Below are 19,907 nucleotides of genomic sequence, written 5' to 3' on the forward strand. Positions count from 1 at the left end.
TCCAAATGCTTCCCCAGGATGGGGCAGCCATGGTGTACAGTGACATCATGCTTTAGCTGAAAAGTCCAGTCTGGTGTCTTCCAGAATAGGGTGCAGCTTGAGGCTTGAATCTGCAAAATGCAGGATACTTGTGGATCATGTTAATGCTATTAGTAAATGAATGTAAAACTCCTTGCCTGTGAATTTGGGATCCTGGCATGAGTCTGCTTTGCTTGAGAGCTGGCCAGAACGAACTGGTGCTTGGCAATTTACTCCAGGACATGAAGAGTCTGAGCCTTGTCCCTCCAGAGTCCCCCAGCTCCAGGTTCAGCCCTTCCCTATGCAGGTGGGATTCACAGTTGGTGCCTCAGCTGTGCCCCAGCTCAGAGCCCTGCAGTCAGGGCAGGGAGCAGCCAAAGGCTGATTTGGCACCAGAATAACCACAATCATCTTTCCTGGAAGAATGAAAAATTGCCATTTGTGTCTGGTTTTAACTTCAGTACAACCTCAGTATCTCCTCTTTTTAAATCATTCATAGACAGTGAAGATTTACAGCTGTTTGCATTTGTGAAGCCTCAGATTATTAACAGCCTCTGATTTTTAGAAAATAGGTTACAGATTCTTTAGCAGCAGATGAGGAAATGCCAAATTTCAAAATGCTCATTGTCAAGGCAATTAAATACCTCGTTCCTGTTGCACTTGGCTTACTGGGCAGCTGTTGGCAAACTGCTCTGCCCTGGGTCTTGTGTTATTGTGTGAATAACCATGTTCTAGACTAGAAATAATAATTACAATAAGGGACCTGAGGCATGGCAGATGCAGGGATGTGCTGATGGGGTTTCCAGCCGACAGAGAGCACAGCCCTTCCTGCCAGTGTGACACTGCCAGTGTGACACTCTCAGACCAGCCTCTCCATGGGGAGCTGGGATTCCTGTGCCTTACAGAGCAGATTCTCACTGGAGCCTACAAGGCAAACAAAACACTTGAGCACCTGGTAGCCTGATTTCCAACTCCCCCCTCAACCTTTCCTTTAAAGTAGTGGCCAATGACACATTTGGAGATAATTAAAACAAAGGTTGAGGAGTTTTTGTTTTAATATGCCATGACTATTAGCAGCTGGATTAGGAATCAGCCAGCACAAAAGCAGCATACTTCTTATGCCAGCTATAAATAAAACCAGGCTTCAAATTTGAAAGCAGGAATTTTTTTTCCTTTTTCCCCTCCACAGAAGATCTTTTCTTTGTGCCAAGACTAAAATATTAGCACTGTGTTCCCTCCTCTGTTTAAACAGACCTCATTGCATCTAAGTGCCAAAAAAGTGGAATTCCTGAACAGCAGGTGAAAAGAAAACACAAGATCAAATGCAGTTCTGGCTGCCAAGAGAACCTGCAGCACGGCTTGGGGGTACATGAAAAGTCATGCAGCTCCTTGTGCTGTCAAAGACTTCTGGAAGGTCATCAAGGAGTTTTTCTCAAGAATACCACATCAAAAAGCTGCACAGGGAGAGAAACCTGCAATACATCATGGGGATGATGCTAAAGATACCAATCATCCACTTTTAGGAGAATTTAACTTTTCCCCATCATATCTATGGAGGAGACCAGGGTATGGAAATAAATGTAAGTGCTCACACTGGGTGAGCATTAGGCAATGGCTGGTTTGGGTCCATAACCCAGCAGGGAACTATGGAAGAAATGTGTCTTTCTGAGCTCATCCTTGCACTAAAGGCAGTATTTTGCTGCTCTTGGAAGCAGCCAGCCCTTGCATTAATTCATATTTCTGCACTCAGCTGGACATCTGTAAGCCCAAGAATCTTTCTCTTTGGCTGATGCACCCTTTGGGGACACAGGGAAGAAACTGCTCCAGCACTGCTCGTGGTTAATGGCCTTCAGGAAACACTTCAGTTGAGCTCCTCGTTGATCCTTTCCTACCATTCCTTGTCATCACTGGAAAAAGCAGAGAGGCTCTAGCCCAAAAGCAGACATCTGGGTTTGAAAACAAGGATTTGGACGTTTATCTGGGTCCCACTGTGCTGGCAGTGCTGGGAGCCCTGTAAAGGTCATCCACCTTCCACCCCTGCCCTGAGGGCAGCACGCAGGTCAGGCTGCAGCACTGCCTGTGAGCAATGACAGATTCCCAAAAGGTTTCATCAATGCTTCCCCCATAGTGGCTATGGCTGAGAAATGCCTGACCAGGCAGCAGCACTGGGATCACAGGCTGGAAGTGCTCAGGCCCATTTTCCCTCCTAAAAATCACCAAGCAGCAAAGTTCTTTCAAATAAGACACACATTGGTGGGGTTGAAAATAACAAAAAATGCACATGCTAAAGACAGCCTTTTTTTTTTTATTTAAAACTCTGCATCTGAAAACACCGTATGACAGAAAGCATTATATACACTGCAGTGTTTTTGGTATAATACAGTATTTCATACATCCATTTCTTTTTCTGCAAAAAAATTTGCTTTGTCGGACAAACAACCAAACTCCCATTGACAAAGAATACAGCTAAGGCACATTGTTTCTGCTAAATGAAAGACAAAAGGGTGCAAAAACGGGTAGTGCAATAATTGCTGAAAATCACATTCTACTACAAGAAAAGCATTCTGACTTTGAACTTTGATTACTGGTCAATTTAAGACATGTCAATATCTCATAAAATACTCCTTTAAATAAATAGCAAAATATCTACATCTTTCAGTGTGTTCCATTTGAATTTCCAATTTTTTTAAACTTTTTTTTCCCTGTATATACATGGTTTTCTTTTTTCTTATTCAATAGATTACAAAATATTTCTGTACAATTTTATGCATATTATGATCTATAACAAAATAGTTATTTCTTAAAACTATATTACCACCAGTCTTTGAAAATGACAGAATAGGAATAACTTATTATGGACTATGTTAGGCAATAGAAAAATCCAATCAAATCAAAACAGAACCAAAAGGACAAAGTCAGAAAAATAATTTCATTACATTGAACTAATTGTTTTAGTTTCACAAATCTTGTTTTATATGTAAACCCTTTTCAGTTGCCTTTGGGTTGTATCCACATATGAATACCAACATAGGACAGGATGTGGGATTCCTAAAAGCACTGCAGCCTGCCGGGAATATTGGTGCTACTCACTGAAACATTACAGTTCTCATGGAGGAAAGTATTAAAGAAACCCAACATATACAAGCCTTAGCAGAAGTCATTGCTTTCTGCTGACTTTGACAACCTTTGAAAGAAACTCCAAATGCCAGATTTTTGCAAAAGCATTTATGACAAAACAACCATGTTCTAAATGTACTGTTAGATTCCCAACCAACACCCAAAATCTGGCCCTATGTGGTGACATTCTTCAGATTTTAAGACCATACCATTAAGAGGATATTTCTTCTCCCAGCTACCAGTACAAATCTGAGAGGAATGCTACTACAGCATGTTAAAATGAGTGAAATTACTCTACAATTTGTATTGTGCAACTGAGAGCAGCCTGTCCTGTTGTAGTCTGAAGATAAATTAGAAGTTACTAAGTTTGTACTTTGTATGTAATTAAACCAAGTTCCTTATCTACAGTGACTTGCAAGAAACAGAGCTCATAATTTCCTAAGGTTTATATGAACATCTGAGTCTTCCTTTTGCCCGAAGGGAAGGTCATTTTCTTTCCTTAAAGACTGCATTTGTAAGCAATTTCCATTGTATTTGTGAAGTGTAAGCTGACAGCAACACAACTGAGCTGTAATAGAAATCTCAAGGTGCCTTTTATTCATTCCGCAACAAACAGAGAAAGTGAGCAAGACACAGACAACACCAAAGTTCCTAACACAGTTTAAGGCCACATTTAGAAAGGATGGAAGTAAGGCTTTCTTTAAGGGGCAACACACTGGATGCCACAATGGAAACAGACACCGAGCAATCCAAAGCTGATAGGATTCATCCACAGAAAAGCTGAAACAACACCCTAGTTTTGGCCAGCAGGTCTGTGCCTTTTTTTGGATCTAAGCAGGAAAAAAAAAAGAAATGCCATAGACATCCTCCTCTGGAATATTCCCAGCAAACTGAAGGTGCTCCCTTAGCAGGAGTGCTATTGTCTCAGTCAAGGGTGTTAATTACAACAGAACCAAAGACAAGCCGAGTCATTACAATATACAAATGCAGCGCCATGAACCGCGCCTAGAATCTCACTCTGGTATCAGAGGCACCTGTACAGTATCTTGCTGTTTATTTGGCAAGGTTACAAGTAATACTTCTAGGTTGTAACAAAGTAGAAAGAGAATTTGCATAGATTGTACATTCAGTTCAAGGAGATTTCTGGTACCTTTTTTGTTGTTCTCAGGTAAATGTGTTTGCAGACACAGTGAGGTAGCAGCTGTGGTAGCACCCATGAGCAAAAGAAGGTAACCAAGGCAGAAGCAAAGAGCAGAGTGATCAACACACTACTGTTAGTAAGAAGGAACAGAATCAACGTGGTCCTGCAGTGTCACATCATGAGGGCAACTGCTCCCAACGCCACACCAAACTGAGACACCCTAATGCTGCCCTGGTCCTGGGCAGCACAGGCTGTAAGGCCTTGTAGCTCAATTTTAAATGCTCTCAGCCTGATTATTCTTTCCCTTACTGTGATGATGAAGGTTTTGAAGGTCAACCTCTTCTTCAATACACCTTCGTGGGGAATTACAAATCAGAGGGTTTGCTTGCCTTTGAAGATTCTGCAGGAAAATGTGCTGTCCTACAAATTCTTCCTTGCTGTCCTCAATCCCAATTCACATTTCTTTGGCTCCTCTGTGCCTGGCTGCAGCAGCAGCTGCCCTCAGGGCTGAGCAGCAGGTATTCCTGCTCTCAGGAACTCCTCCTGGGCCTCTGGAAGGGCAGTGCTCTGTCCTCTAACACTGCATCACTCCCTACCCTCTCTGTCAGCATCATCCCTGGAGCTGCCTTGGCAGAAGGCTGAGGGTTTGGTTTGGATAGTCTTTTTTACATGAATTTTTCATTTTTTCAAATTGTTTTCAATTGTCATTTAATATGGGCTTAAGTCCTACTAATCCTTAAGACTACAGTGGAGGTCTTGAATGGTAGAAATAAAGACAAATTATGGATCATTATCTTTTCACAACTGGACTGAAGCAAAGGCCAATGAGAAAGGCTGCCAACCATGTCCCACCAGGTCTGTCTCATTCTCTTATTGAAATATCAAATAACCAAGTCTTCTTTTACATATATCAGATTCTCAGGCCTGAAAATCAGGACAAGGTAACTGCTGGCTTCCACCAACTCCTTCCTGTGTGCAAGTACTGAACTGACCAAAGGCTGCTCTGAAAAGCCAGCTTTCCTCATCTGCAGCTGGGTTTCTGAAGAGCCTAAGGGATTTAGATCAGTCAAGTATAAAACTTCCTGCTCTATGGAAAGTGCTGGAGTTGGCCAAGGTTTCATGTGGCCAACTCCTGAAGCTTTGGGAGCCGGGAAGACAACAAGGAGGGTGTGTTAGCCAGTGGCAAGATGGCAATTCTCTGATGCTCTGATGAAAGAGAACTAGAGAAATCAACAGGAAGCTGGTCCTCATTGCTGGGCCACAAGAAACATCTGGATCTTGTCGATCTGGATCTTGTCTATCTTGTTTATCGAAGCTGAGATCTCAGGGCATCAATGGTTTTTAGCCTTGCTGTGCAGAAGGAGCCCAGTTTGTTTAAAGGTTTTTTGCAAAGCAATTGTGTCAAACTTTTGCAAAGTTTCAGCATCTTCTCTACCATTTCTCTCTCCCTTAGGTCAGGTTTACACGATCCCTGTTCTGATTCACTGACTTCACTACTGTGCTCACTACAATCATGGCTAAGAGTGATGGAGGCCTCATTAGGAAGGCAATTAGTGCTGCAGGAGATGGAGGGAAAGTGAATGCACATTAGGTGGTACTTTTGAAGGTGCTGCAGGATCACTGTTAATACACCATTAAACAACTGTACAGGCATTGTGCACTGAAGCCAGTACCCAGGAAAGTCAATTTGTAACACACGAATGCACATTCCTGTATCTCTAGGCTTAGCAATAATGAAGGCTTAACAACAGAGATAGAGAGGGACTTTCTTGTATAACACTTGCTATCATGAAGGAATTGTTAAAATTCTCTGCTTGCTGAGAGCACAAAAAATGAAGACATAATTTCAATTCTAAAAAAAACCCCTTGAATATCAGAAAATGAAAATGCAAATATTACTACTCAATGTCCAAATGTCATCAAAGAAGGAATTGGACAAATGTGAAAATAAACTGTCATTTGAGCTATTTCCTTTAGCCTTGGGGTTTAACATTACCATATAAACAGGTTTGCATAATGCTGAGCCTGACTTTGGACATAACTCATTAAATCACATATGTAGATGTTCTGCATTTTGCCACACTCCCTTTCTGTGTAATACAGATTGATCACAGGAGTGTTACATGGCTGTCATGCAGAATGGGCAGGGAATTTAAACATTACACACAGAGGATAAATTTGTGCATATGGAAATAGAAACCCCTCCCCACTGAAAAGAATTTTGATCAAAGCAGGCTTCCAGCTGGATCCTGTTCAGCAAGGACTGGCCAGTGTGACTGGAAAAGAACACCTGCACATTCAGGTGAAGATGCATAACTCTTGTGTTTTGTACCAGCTGTGGGGCCCTGCTCTGAATTCTCCTTTTCACCAAATGTAAGATCTGTGAAGTTATTCTCTCCTGACCACTGACAATGTTCTTCCCAGGCTCCCAGTGCTGCCATTTCAAACCAGAGAAGCCACCAAGCAGGACTAAGTTGGGCTTAACAGCATCACCTTGGAGCCAGCTCTGATCCCTGATGCAGAGTCTGGCTTTATATGATTTTATTCACAACTACTGGGCTTTGGAGCTCAGAAACTGAGTCTCATATATATCTTTTGGATCCATGTCTGCATGATAACAGCTATAGTCGAGGTGGCTGTTTAGGTCCAAAACTTGACACTGCCCCTAGAAGATGTTCCAAACATGGCAGCTTATCTTTTGATGACTTCAAACAGACAGCATTTACCCCTAGAATACTGTCATACCCTTTATTTATGCTGGATTTGACTCTGAAATCCTCTTTTAGCACTAGCACTCTGGAAGTTTTGCCTGAGAAAGGACTGCAGGATCAACCCCTTCAGCTCCACATCCTATATTTTATCAATAGCACTGGGATTGCCAGCTTGCTACAAAACTTCACTGTTTAAATGCTTCTTGCCTTTCAGAAAATAATCTCATATAAATTTTCTTTGAGATATTTTAAACCTAGCATATAATGCAAATGGATATATCAGCAACCATCTGTTTTCTTTCCCTTTTTTGTACTAAAACAAAATAATTTGCACCTTATTTTTCAAATGATAAAAGTGGCAGCTTTTTTCCTAACTGCAGAAGATGTGATTGTTGTCACCTTCTGCTTGGTCTAGTTAATGAAAACTTACAAAAAAAAGCACTTAAAAACATTCCTGCTTAAGAATAAAAACATCAGATTTAAAAACGAAGTTATCTGCATGCGTGTGCGTGGGTGCACCCCTACACATGTGCTTATGTGCAAGACAGACTGAAGATTTTGTGGCTACCTCAGGAGTCTTACTGAGAACAAGCACTGCCTGGGCTTGTTAATGGATTTTATTGTGTGCCTTAAATGTGACCTTCTTCATTTAATCTGCAGGGCTTGGACCGTGCAGTCACCATTGCATCAGTGTGCATAAAGCCCTGGATTTCACAGTGAGGATTGGAGGTCCCCAGAAAATATGAACTTCACAAAGGAATGTTACATTAAAAAAAAGCACTGTTAAAAACCCCTACTGAATAAGTAATAACACTGTGATTCTATTACATAAACCTGTTGGCAACCCTGGTTTCACACACACTTGCCTCTAGAGCTGGTTGAAAAGCTGGAACATTATCTTGACTGGAATATTCCAATCAGCTCTCATTGCTACAAACTTTCCCAAAGCTACTGCTCGTGACTGACAAAATCAAGACAAAAAAAGAAAGGGAGGTGTGAGGGGAGGAAGGCCTTTTCTTAATAAAGGCAGCTTCAGTTAGTAAAATAACATAATCTTCAAGCTGCAAAAGCAGCACCTACTAATTAGTCATTGACTAAAACATAAATAATAAATACCTAAATTGTTCCTTCTATGCATCCATTTTTGTGCCAGATAAACATTTCAATGCTCTGCCTTAATGCCAGCACAGCTGACACCACAATTTCAAGTCCAAAGCAAACTGAAGTAGCTTTAAACCAAGACGACAGAGATACCTCAAGCCACGGGGATCTGTGTGTTACAGTCCTACTGCAAGTGTTGTTTAAAAGGGAATTCAACCTTCCTGTGAGACATGATTATGGAATGATCTAAGGGTCTGTTTCCCTCCTGATGTGGACATTTCACTCTCAGCAGAAAGTTATCCACGCAACACAGAAGGGTGAACAGACACCTTCCTTTATTACAGCAACAGGACTTCTTTCCTAATTAACCCAATGGCTTTTGATGGTCTTTTTTGGTTCTGTTGCTAACTAGAGATTAACACAGCAACAGCAACAAAGTGCATGTTTTTGCTAATGTAAAACACATTAGTTGGAGATGAATTTGTATATAAAACCTGTATTTCAAAAAGTTATTGGAATGTAAATTAATTTTTCCCTCCTGTAGAAAATGCAGGTTGAAATGATGCAAAAACATGACTATTTAAAACAGGATGCAGCCTGCTAGGAATTCTGAAGACAGGCAAGGGTAGATTGTTGACAGAATAAAGTAAAAGCATGGAGAAACATGGCATTGTTCTCCTTCCCCTGGCTTTGGGCAGCGACCCACATCCTGCACAGCCTTCCAGGTGCCCTGGCAAAGCCTGGAAGGATCCTTCTTTAGGAAGAGATGGAGATCTGAGACCAAGGAAGGGAATTAGTGTTAAGACTTACTAGCCACTACTCAAATTAGGGAAGAAACCTGTTGTTGCTGATTTAGGTCCCAATTTTACTATTTTACTGGTTTACAACTCCACTGCCTGAGAAGAAACTCAGCTCAGCTCATGAGCAAAGGGTGTGAGCAGACACATCACAACCCACCCCAGCCTATACACGCACACCTGCTCTACTGGCGGCCTGTGAAAATACTCAGATACTGGTTGCTTCCAAAAATGCCTGCAGATTTGAAAGGGCTGAAATTCAAAAAACTTCTTTGTTCTTTAATAAATACTTTTAGTACACTGACCCTGAACCCGACTGCATGAGACATAAAAGACTACTATAGCAAAACACTGGTTTCATTTAGAGTTTATCATTAAATTTGTTTGAAAAAATCTCTGAAAGGAATCTGAAAGTTTCTGCTTTTGCTCGTTCTCTCTAACTAGGATAACAGACATCAGCTATGTCCAGAATTACTTTGTGTTATTAAAAACCCAAGTGAGGCTGTACCATAATTACTTCACATTCTCTGAGGTCATGTGGCCATACAGGCTTCAGCCTGCAGTTACCAACCTCCCCAGAAAGTGTAAGTAGAAGGGAATTTTGATGTGATTTATTCATTATAGCAAAATAATGAAAGCCTATGAAACAGCAGAGGCACGGACAAATTTACTTTAAAAAAACCCCTTTAGCAGCTGCTCCTTCACTGCTCTCCCCATGGCTTGGTGCTGCTGTTTCCAAGCCCACGGGCTGGTGGGTGCAGTGGCGCCTGGAATGGGACAGCACAGGCTCCCAACAGAGCTGATGGAGAGGGCAGTGCCAAAGGCCTTGTCAGAACTTCAGAACTTTTTTTTTTGTTTGTTTTGGTTTTGCTTTCTTAAAATGAATTCTATTACAACAAGTAACAAAAGAAATGTAACTTCCCCTTAGGTTTCTGAGACCTGGTGTGAGATTCACAGAGAAGCAAGGTTCAATTCCCTTTTAAAAACCTACGCCGGGGCGAAGCGCAGCGGACGCTACCTCAGGCGGCCGTCGGGTTTGACGGGGCCCAGCTCGGACTTGGGGTCGGGGCTGAGGGAGCTCCAGGCGGTCTGGGCACAGCCCTGCAGCACGGGGCAGGCCGAGGGGCCCACGCTGCACACGTCCACGGCCGACCACACGCCGCTGACCAGCGAGTCCACCCAGGCGTCCAGGCGGGCGCCCACGAGCCCCGCGTTGCGCTGGGCCTGGTCGGCGCGGGCGGCGCTCACCGGGAGGTTCAGCACCGGGTTCAGGCCCTGGAAGCTCTGCTCCATGTACGCGTTCTTTGGAGGCCCGCTGTGCAGCTTGATGGCTTCCTCTGGAAAGGAGCAAAGCCCACAGTTAGTGCATTGAAAAAACCACCGCTGAGGATCTAAGGTAAACAAAAAGAGCAAGGTTTAGGGGTGAGCTGTAGGCCATTTCCCACACATTGCATCCCCAGGGGTTGTGCTCGGCTTTGGCGCTCTTTGTGCTTAGTACTATGGATTCTCCTCACTGTGATTCTCATCCTGCAAGTGCTGCCTCTGACCCTGAAAATAGAGCCACCCTTATTATCAACATGTACAACCAACCCCGGAGCTGCAGGACATCCAGGACTGGCTGCACCTTGAAATGATGAAACAGTTCAAGGACACCTGGAGCAAGAAGTCTGCCAACCCCTGTCAGACATCCAAGTGCTATTATTGATTTGTCTAAGAGAAAGAGCCAAGATCTGAGCCTGTTTTGTTGTGGGGTTTTTTTTCCCTAAACAGATGAACCTTGCTCTGCTGTGGAAAAGCCACAACATTTGTTAGCTCTATCTGCCTACAAAACCCAGGTGGTGCCATTTGTGGCACTAAAAGGACAACACCATGGTCTTGGACAGACCAGACAATAATGAAACACATGTAGTCCCAACATGATTCCAGGAAGTGCTGCAGCCTCACTGGGAAAGTAGTCTCCTGTGAGAGTTATATTTTCAAGCTCCTGTGCTGAACAGTAGATCACAACCATTCCCTAATGACACTTTGCATTGTGGTTGCTTTCCTGACCTATCTCAGTAAAATACTGTACAATACCCCAAATTTGCAATATTGCAGTAAAAATCAGTGTCAGGCTGTGAGAATCCTTTCAGAGACCTAAACTGGACACTGTGGGTCAGGCTGCCCCTGTCAAAGGTCTCAGGCTGCCCCCTGAGAGTCTGAGTGCACCAAGCTGCTGCTTATAAAATCAGGATGAGACCCTTGAAAAACGTTCACCGAGTGCCTATTGGGAGCAAATTTCCACCCATTTCTTTCTGCTCTCAGCTGCCTTCCCCAGCATCCTCACTCTGGCAGCACAGAGGATATGTTTAGCTCTGCCAACAGACACACTGTCTAGAACAGAAAATGGGCCCATTCAGGCTGCTCCAGGCGAGGAAAGCCACCGCGCTCGGCGAGCGTCAGAGGCCAGGAATTACATATTCACAGCTACAATTCCTTCCACATGTCCTTGCTGCTTGCACTGCAGCCTGACACTGAGTCCTTTCTTCCATGCAGAGGACAGCATCTCAGGTGCTGGAAATAAATCCTTGTATTTATTTAGAGGGAAAAAGGGTATAATTGGAGCTTTGCTGTTACATTTGCAAAGTCTTTAATGTCAAATACTGTGCAAGTCTGTTACTTCAAATCCCCAATTAAAGTGGTTCAGCACATGCCCATCACCATTATACATCATTTAACTGTTCCTGCATTTATCTAAACCCCTCTTTGTATTTTAAATGGTAGATACACACAATAACCTGTAGTCAAAATGAGTTCAATCTGTGCACATGTGTCAGAAATGTGCTCTGCCAGAGCACTGCAGTTAAAGAAATAGAACAAGTACACATGATTAAATTTCCTCCTTTGGAAGCAATTAAATATGGAAGACTGTTTGTCAACATTTTAGTTAAATAGGAACATTCTGAGTAAAAATTCCCAAATAAATAAGAGTTGGCATTACTAGCAGGATCATCTGATTGAAACAGGCAATTCAGCGAGCTTGTTGAATCAATGCCTGTTGCACATGTGTTTGATGCATGGAACAAGAGAGATCTTTATTCAGACAAGAAACAGCATGAAATGGAACTTGCTGTTTTCTCTGGCTCAGCCTTGTACATGTCCCAGGCCTCAGGACTTGGTGGATTATCAGGATTGGAAAGGATGAAACCTGCAGGACTCAGTGCTGGGCAGAGCAGCAGAGGCTGTGTGAAGGCTACCACTGCCCACAGTGAAAGGTGCTGCTCCAGTGAAGACACACAGAGAACCCTGACCTGGTGCAGGTGGGGACTGCCTGCCCCACAGCAGAGCAGCACCTCAAGTGAGGTGTCACCACTCCTGGAAAGGAAAAGCTGAGCAACAGCAACCTGAGTGCAGAGTCACATGTACTCGTCAGCAGGAAAAGCTGGGGACAGACCCAGAGCCCTCTCCTGGAGCCCCCAAGGCTTTGTCAAACAGTTCACAGCAGAGAGCAGGGAGGGTGCTGCTCATCTGAGCAATGGCACATGGGCTGTTCCTCTTTGCATTAAAGGAAAAATGACAGAGAATCATGATTCCATGATTTACTGAGCTGGTACAGAAGAGAGACAGTGAGGCTCCCAAGCCCTGATATGCTGTATAAAAAGGAGGCTGGAGCTACTGGGTGTGCTCTTGAAGCACTGACACTTCAGTCAAGTGTCACGAGGAAGAGCTTATGGAAAAATAATAATGAAGAATGTAAGGCTTGCCTCTAAATATTTAGATATTTAAATCTGTATGGCTAGCACAAACAACACAAAATTAGCTGAATTGCAGACATTAAGCCAGACTTTTTGTGCCTGCCCTTTGATTTCAGGAGGATGTGTATCAATGCAAAATATATTCCTCTGACTTGAAAATATAAATTTGAAAAACTTGGTTATTTTTGACCCCTATTTTTATTTGCTCTTCACCCATATGTGAGGACACATTTCTCAGTTGACTCTTCTTGGTCTAACTTTTTTGGATTAAACACGCAGCCTATAGCCAGCCATACAGGCTGGGATTTCAGCATTTTTGTGTGGGTTTGTTCATCATTTTGCAGAAAAAGCAAATTAGTTTAGACAGGCAGCAGGCTAAGGAATGAAAAATGTGGTTATCTTGGTACACATTAAGGCACTAGACCTATGGGTTTTTTAAAGCAATACCAACGTACAGCTTTATTTCTTTACTTGAGTTGTGTTAAAACCCTCTGGCAAAGAGGTAATTTTTTATTGACATTTTGTTTGTTTTCTCTTGCAGCAAACAAGACAGTGCTGCATTTGCTCATTGTGGAGCTAATCGACTCCTTGTCAGCTGGATCTGAACTAAATTTCAAAGCAAATCCCTGTCTTCAGGGTTTTTCTCAGAATGATGATTCCAGGGCATGTCTGCTCTTCTGCAGTCGTGCGCCTGCCTGCTGCTATTACTGCATTTATCAAGAACATGTCATGTTACCTCTGGTTAATTTAAAGAAATCACAGCAGTTCTGACACAAGTTGCCACCCACTTTATAATCTGTATAGATGCAATTAGAATTGATTGAGCCACTGCAAACAACCAAGGGCAAAACAAAGGTTTCCCAGTATCTGCTAATTGAGATGATCTATAAATATGGATTAGGTCAAAAGGCCTCTGAGGTGCCTGAGTGCATCACCCACGTCTGCTAATGCTGTCAGCCCTTGAAAGGGGGCATAGGGACCAGGCACTGGTATTTCAGGCTCCATGGGAGCAGCAAAGATCAGCAGCCCCATGTCCAGGACATGCCATCAAGCTGGGAACAGAGTGGGAAAGCAAAGCAAAAAAGGAAGTTGCTCTTTCTCACTTCTTTCCTTGCTTGAAGGAGGAAAGGCTTTTACTGTATTCATTTATTTACAATCCAGGGTTTATTATCATCTTGAGGTTTTGGGGCTTTTTCTGCCCCAGAAGTGAACCTGCTACTGGCTCACAATAACCTCTTAGGCTTTAATGGAACAGGTACCATCCATTAAATGGATGACAACTCATTATTGGCACTCCAGCTGGGAGAGCACTGGGGAAACTTTGCTGTGAATATAAACTCAAATTTAAAAATGAAATTGCTTTGGCTTTTCCTGTTCCCATCACTGTGACCCTGAGAGTCAATCACACTTGGCCCTTAAAGAACAGGGAAGGGGGGAAAGTGGGATGATGGAGATGCAGAGACAGCCTCTGCTGAATTTGCTGTTTTCTTAGGATTTGAAGTCTGCTGGGTAGCTTGGATTACAGTCAGTGAGCTGCTGGCTAAGTGCTCTCAATGACACCTGTTGTCTGCCTCTGCAGCCCCTTCACAGGAGAGCTGGACATTTGGCCTTGAGTCTCCAAGCACTCAAATTCCCAAAGCTGCCAGCAGAAGTCCCCCATTCCTGTGTGATCTGCCAGTGACCTTACACGGTTCTGCTCCCTGTTTTGTCTTCTCCACATCCCACTCCCTCTTTGTCTTGGCTCAATTATTCCTAGAGCATCCTGCTGGTCCTTGGCAGCCCTCCTGTGTCTTTACAACAAGCGTGGAGTTCTTGGCTTTGACACACTCAACCATATGGTGAGAACCTCAAAACTGTTGTTTAGAAGAATAAACTGGAATCTGTCTGTGCAGGAGGTAGAGGGAAGGAGACTCTGATGGAGAAGGTGAACCTGATTTCTCCAAATGATTTATAACAAATGCACCTAATTTCCTTTCCTTTCCTTTTTTTTGCTTTCTCCAACCAGGCAAATACTTGCAGACACTCCTGAGCCAGAGTATCTGCTGAAGGCAGAGCTGATCAGTGACACAACTCAAAGCAGGGAACACAGACACAGATTTGGATGGCTGGAGGGAGAGAAGGACCAGGAAGGAATAAGTAACATTAGATTATAGACTCTCCACTGAAATACCTTAGGGAGCCATATTTACAGTGGGAATACCCCAAACAGCATCCTCAGTAATTCCATGTAAGATATGATCTCTCATAGATTCAGGTTTTGAAGAGGTCAATGAATCTGTGTTTTTAAAACAATTTACATTCGATCAGCTACTCACATCTGGACACAGCATCAAAGAAAATACTCACACTTGATTTCCCTTTATGGCTTTACTTGCATGCAAAGAATTTAGGCCAAAATTAATAAATAACTGGAAATAAAAAACCCAAATAAATGAGTGGCATATGCTGTTTTTATAAACTGCTAAACAGAACATCTTTGCTTGCAGCTGTCCCATGATTATTTTTTTGTTTTGAATGCAATTATGAATTCTGAGAGCCATGATACAGGAATGAACGTGTTTTACATTGATTATTCAAAAGAAGAGCCAGTGGCTCCCTTCATGATGCTGGGAAACCAAAACAACTTTCCTTGTTGTGCTCTGGGCTGAAGTGATGTGTAGATAAGCAATGATTTAGGAAATACAGGGATTGTTGTCATGCCCATGTTCTCCAGATACAAGATGTTTTTGTGCAAATGCTTTTTAGAATGGCAAAAGCAAATTGCACACAAGATCATGGAGAGATTTTTGTTTGTAACTTTGTGGACTCCACTTTCTGTATCTGGAGTGGATAAGACAGAGGGGGCAGGGCCATTATTGAGGAAATGACATGCAAAGTGCTACAAAATGTGCCAGTCCAGGGCAATCTTTCTGACAAGCGTTGTTATTTTATCAGGGCAGGGGAGGGCAGGGTGGGGGTTGGTGGTGGTAGTGAGGGAGTATGGCTGGAAAAAGGAAAATTTTAAAGAAATCCCTAATAAAACATATTCCCATCTTCTACTGACAACTCTGGGCTAAGTCTGATGTATTTTAGTTTTATTTTCAATGCTAAGACAGGAAAATATACTATTCCTTCATTTTAGAAGACTTTTGGCAGTTTTTGAATTGTTTACGGTAAGAGAAATCGTTCTTTTAGAAGTTCTAATTCTTCTGTCAAACTCTCATTATGCCTTTATTTGGCAGAGAAAAATGTTTTTAAAGAATAAAGTGATGACAAACTGACAAAAATCTGGAAATCAAAGGCAAATCATGATTGCCTGCACAGGGCACAATAATGTCACTGAGACAGAAAGCCTTAAAAAAAAAAAAAAAACAAAGCAGGAATTTGCATTGTAAATGCAATTCTAACAACAGTGCAGTGTCACTGCCTGCCCCTGTAATTAACTTTCTTCTCTACCTCCATGCCTCAGTCATCTACAGATTACACATCACATCATCAGTAGCAAATCACTCCTGAGACTCTCTTCCTAGACAATATTGTTCCCAAGCTTTATAGTTCATTCCTGTAGTAGATTCTAGTTACCACAAGAATAAACAGGCTTCTTAACAAAAAATGTGAGCCTAGTATATCAATGGGGAAAACAGGGTAGCTGCACAATTTCACTGGAATTATTCCTGGTTCAGAGTTTGAACCAAAGGGAGTTTTGCCTTTACACCATAAAGTGTGGGCTTATTTTGAAGTCTGACACGTGTTTACCTGTCCATGGGGCTCTCACATTGTAGGGAAGAGCAGCAAGGTTGCTGGCTACATGCCACCTTTCCCATCCAATTTATGCCTTAAATGTTCAATTACCAAAGAACATGGAATTCATTAATTTCCAGCAGACAAGTTGGTAGCAGCTGCATTCAGAAGCAGGCTGCCTCAAACTTTGAAAATGTATCCCTTCTTCACATGGTGTCTGTTCACAATTTATCACTGCCTATTAGCTATTAACAGCAGTGGGCTGGAGGTGGTTTCATTTCTGCTTAAGAAATGATGCCACCAAATGTTAGCAGCAGAAATCAGTGAGTTCACTCTTGTGCTGGAAATGTGTGGAATCAAGCTCCTGTTGAGTGAGATAAGGGCTGCATTAGCTCTCAGCAGTTGTCTGCTGGTGTTTGCATTACAGAAGCAGCACGTTGTGCTGGGAGGTAAATGCCTGACTCAGTTTATTTGCTGCCTTGCCAGGAAGAACTTCTGAAAACTTAATAGGATCATTCATGTATCTAGGAAATTTAAGATGTCTAAAGTTATGAATATTAATACTGGGCAGATGGAAGCACTTGAGCACTTTAAGAAAAATGGTAAAGATATTCAGAGCAACAAACTTGTTTTGATCTTACTGAATAAAAATCCAGGTGTGGGTGTAAAATGTTCCCTCTTCTCCCAGCACAGTGTCCTGGGCACTGGCTGCAGACCCAAAGCATTTGGATGGTGCCTGTGCCATGCAAACATGGGAGCCTGCAGAGCCTGGCAGCCCCAGCATGGCCTCTGTATTTGGATGGCTCAGGGCTGCTGTGGCAAGAAAAAAGTTTCTTTCTAAAAACTGTCACTGTGGGTCTGGTCCTGACTGTATTTGTAGATATTTCTGTAACACAGCTGCTTGGCAAGTGCTGAGCAGGTTTTGGCAGGTATCAGGCAGAAGTGAATGCCTGGACCTGACAATATGTCAGGTGAGCTCTGGCCTAAGGTAATTTTGTCTAATCCAGCATTTTGTAAATTAATGCTTTTATTGTTAAACACACAGGCTTTGTCAAAAAAACAGTTTAAACACATGTAAGTCTCTAAGAGGAAATATGAATGAAAAGCAGCACAGAAAGGTCAAATTTTCTTTCCATTTCTAAATGATGGCTTTTATGATAGCTGTTAGATTACTGAGAGTCTGAAGTTCTCTGGATTCTGAACTGTGCATAATTTAAAGATACAAATAGTCTTTTCTTCAAAGTGGCTCTGTTTTACTGACTGGATACAGACACTTCCACTTCTCTTAGTGCTAAAATTTTCTTCTGACTTAGTATCTATAAAATCTCTTTCTTTAATCCTTTTCCAATACACTGCAACTTCATTTTTAACAGCAGCATTTACAGTGAACACAGACAAAATATCTATATTATTCCTGTAGGAAATAATAACACTTACCTAGTTTGATAGGCTGCTGATTTGAGAAGGTGAGAGGAGTAACGAGGAATTTGGTTTCAGCTACCTGTACCCAGTGGTGCAGAATTTTTATTGTCCAGACACCAGGTCGCAGGGGCAAATTCAGAGGTGGTTTGTAGTGAGTAAACTCAGCACTGGATTCAATAAGAATATCATATGTTGCTGCAATTACATTGATGGGATCCACCCAAATGACAGTCACGGTGACATTGGGGCCTTTCCCCCACTTCTGCATCCCCACTGGCTCATCTGTTGGCCCAAGGAGTCCTCCAAAATTCCTGAAAAGCCTTTCCTTGGCATCCCACTCAGTGCCAATCTGAAATGAAAGAACACAGGGCTGGTAGCATCATCTCTGTAAGCACCTGAGACCTTTATGGCAAATAAGGGCTCTCAAGAGACACAAATCATATTTCTCTAATCACATGAATTATACATACATTTAAAAGCAACATGACCTAAGATCATAATGCATACACAAATTATGAGGCAAGAAAGAAGGCTTGCTTTCTTGCTCCCTTTCTGATTGATAAAAAGGTTTTCTTTATCTTAGAGAGCTGATAGCAGCTCTCTCTTCCCACCACAGAAGCAGCCAACAAGGGGCCAAGCCAGTGGCTGGACACAGCCTATGCAAAAAAGGTGACCCATCATCTCCTGGGTCATGAAAATATATTACACACTTGAGAGATGGAGAGAGGAACCCTGCAGCTGAGACCTGCCCATCTGCTGCTAAGAACAGGGAAGACACTTCAGCTGCTGACTTCAGGACAAGTCACATCATATCCTTTACTACAATCCACCCATGAGATGCTGTTTCCTTGTACTCTCTTCCTGCCCCATGTGGGAATTTATTTCTTGTAAACTCTTATGGTCATAATAGTGACATTAGTTTTCATTTATTCACTAACAGTAAACAGTAAAAAACAGTAAAGAAGTTGATTCACAATCTAGTGTAAATACTTAATTGACCTTTCTTTTTCCTAGCAGCTTTCATGTTCCAGTGCTCTTTGTATGAATTTCAATGGTTCACCCATAACCTGGGGGATGACACAAACTTCCAAGCTGTTGCCACTAACACTTGTGCACTACTGAAACCAGCACCTCTGCCCAGCCAGCATGGAAATGGAGCCACTGCCTTTCTTAGGCCAATGGGAAGACTTCAGTATCCCAGCACTAAAGCCAGCAGCTGTTTATGAGGCTGAGCACTATGGAACCTTTCCATCCATTCTCCTGTGTCCACAGGACTGAGGGCTGCACTTCTGCTTTTGGAGGCAGTTCTGGTATGAAACCCCTCAAAGTCCTTCTGGTTGTCTTTTGCTCTACTCTCCAAACAGTGCAGATGACCAGAGTTGATTTCTTCCCTGTATGGAAAGTCTCTGTGGGTGACCTCTGGAGACCCATGCACACACAGGCAGGATCCCCACTTTCAAAATATATGTGGATATTGCAGATTTTCCCCACACAGGGCTGTCCTTATCCCTAAGCTTCACCTTACAAGGGCAGGGTCAGAACCTGCTTTCCTGAAAGCATAAGAGATAATTGTAGCTGATTTGCTTCAGAGATTTTTCTTCTAGATTTCATTTCACTTAATGAGAATAAGTGATTTCAATATAATGCCTAGATCCCCCCAAATCCCCAAAACATAATGATTACCTGATGCCTATTACCTGTACTGGAAACTGTCCAGTCTCCAGTCTCTTCTAAATAAATCCCTGTGGTTGGCAGACAAATTACAGGAGGACTGCAAGCAAAATGCTACAAGGTCAGTAAAATAAAACCCTACCATCCTAACTCCATCTGTCATCACACAAATTCCTCCTACCAGGCTATGACACTGCAGAGTATGAGACAAAATGAGTCTTCCACTACTCTGCAATCAACACAGCATTTGTGGTATTTCAGAGGTATTTCAGAGGTATTTCACCCAGCACACCAGCTAATCAAACCAGACAGCATAGCCCAGATATCAGACCCAAGCACTGAATGCCTCGAGGAGCTGTCAGTGTGTGCTCTCCTGACAAGACTGACTGAATATGTATGGAAATAAGCTGAGAAAGAAAATTTCCTGACCAGGCCTTATTATCTACTCTGCCAACCTTCACTGAGGTGCAGCCAT

General features: G+C 42.6%; 1 protein-coding gene across 1 annotated transcript in view; it reads right to left on the reverse strand.

Annotated features, from left to right (window-relative positions):
- Window positions 1-2,294: 2,294 nt before the first annotated feature.
- XYLT1 (xylosyltransferase 1) overlaps window positions 2,295-19,907 on the reverse strand; it is a 177,626-nt gene continuing 160,013 nt past the window's right edge. Inside the window, exons 10-11 of the mRNA XM_063171939.1 lie at window positions 17,777-18,110; window positions 2,295-10,222 (exon numbers count right to left, since the gene is read on the reverse strand). Of these exons, the coding sequence (XP_063028009.1) occupies window positions 9,900-10,222; window positions 17,777-18,110 (657 nt within the window). The 3' untranslated portion in view covers window positions 2,295-9,899. The remainder of the gene's footprint in view (window positions 10,223-17,776; window positions 18,111-19,907) is intronic.

The sequence above is a fragment of the Melospiza melodia genome, chromosome 18 (genome assembly GCF_035770615.1).
Source record: "Melospiza melodia melodia isolate bMelMel2 chromosome 18, bMelMel2.pri, whole genome shotgun sequence".
NCBI classification, from domain to species: domain Eukaryota; kingdom Metazoa; phylum Chordata; class Aves; order Passeriformes; family Passerellidae; genus Melospiza; species Melospiza melodia.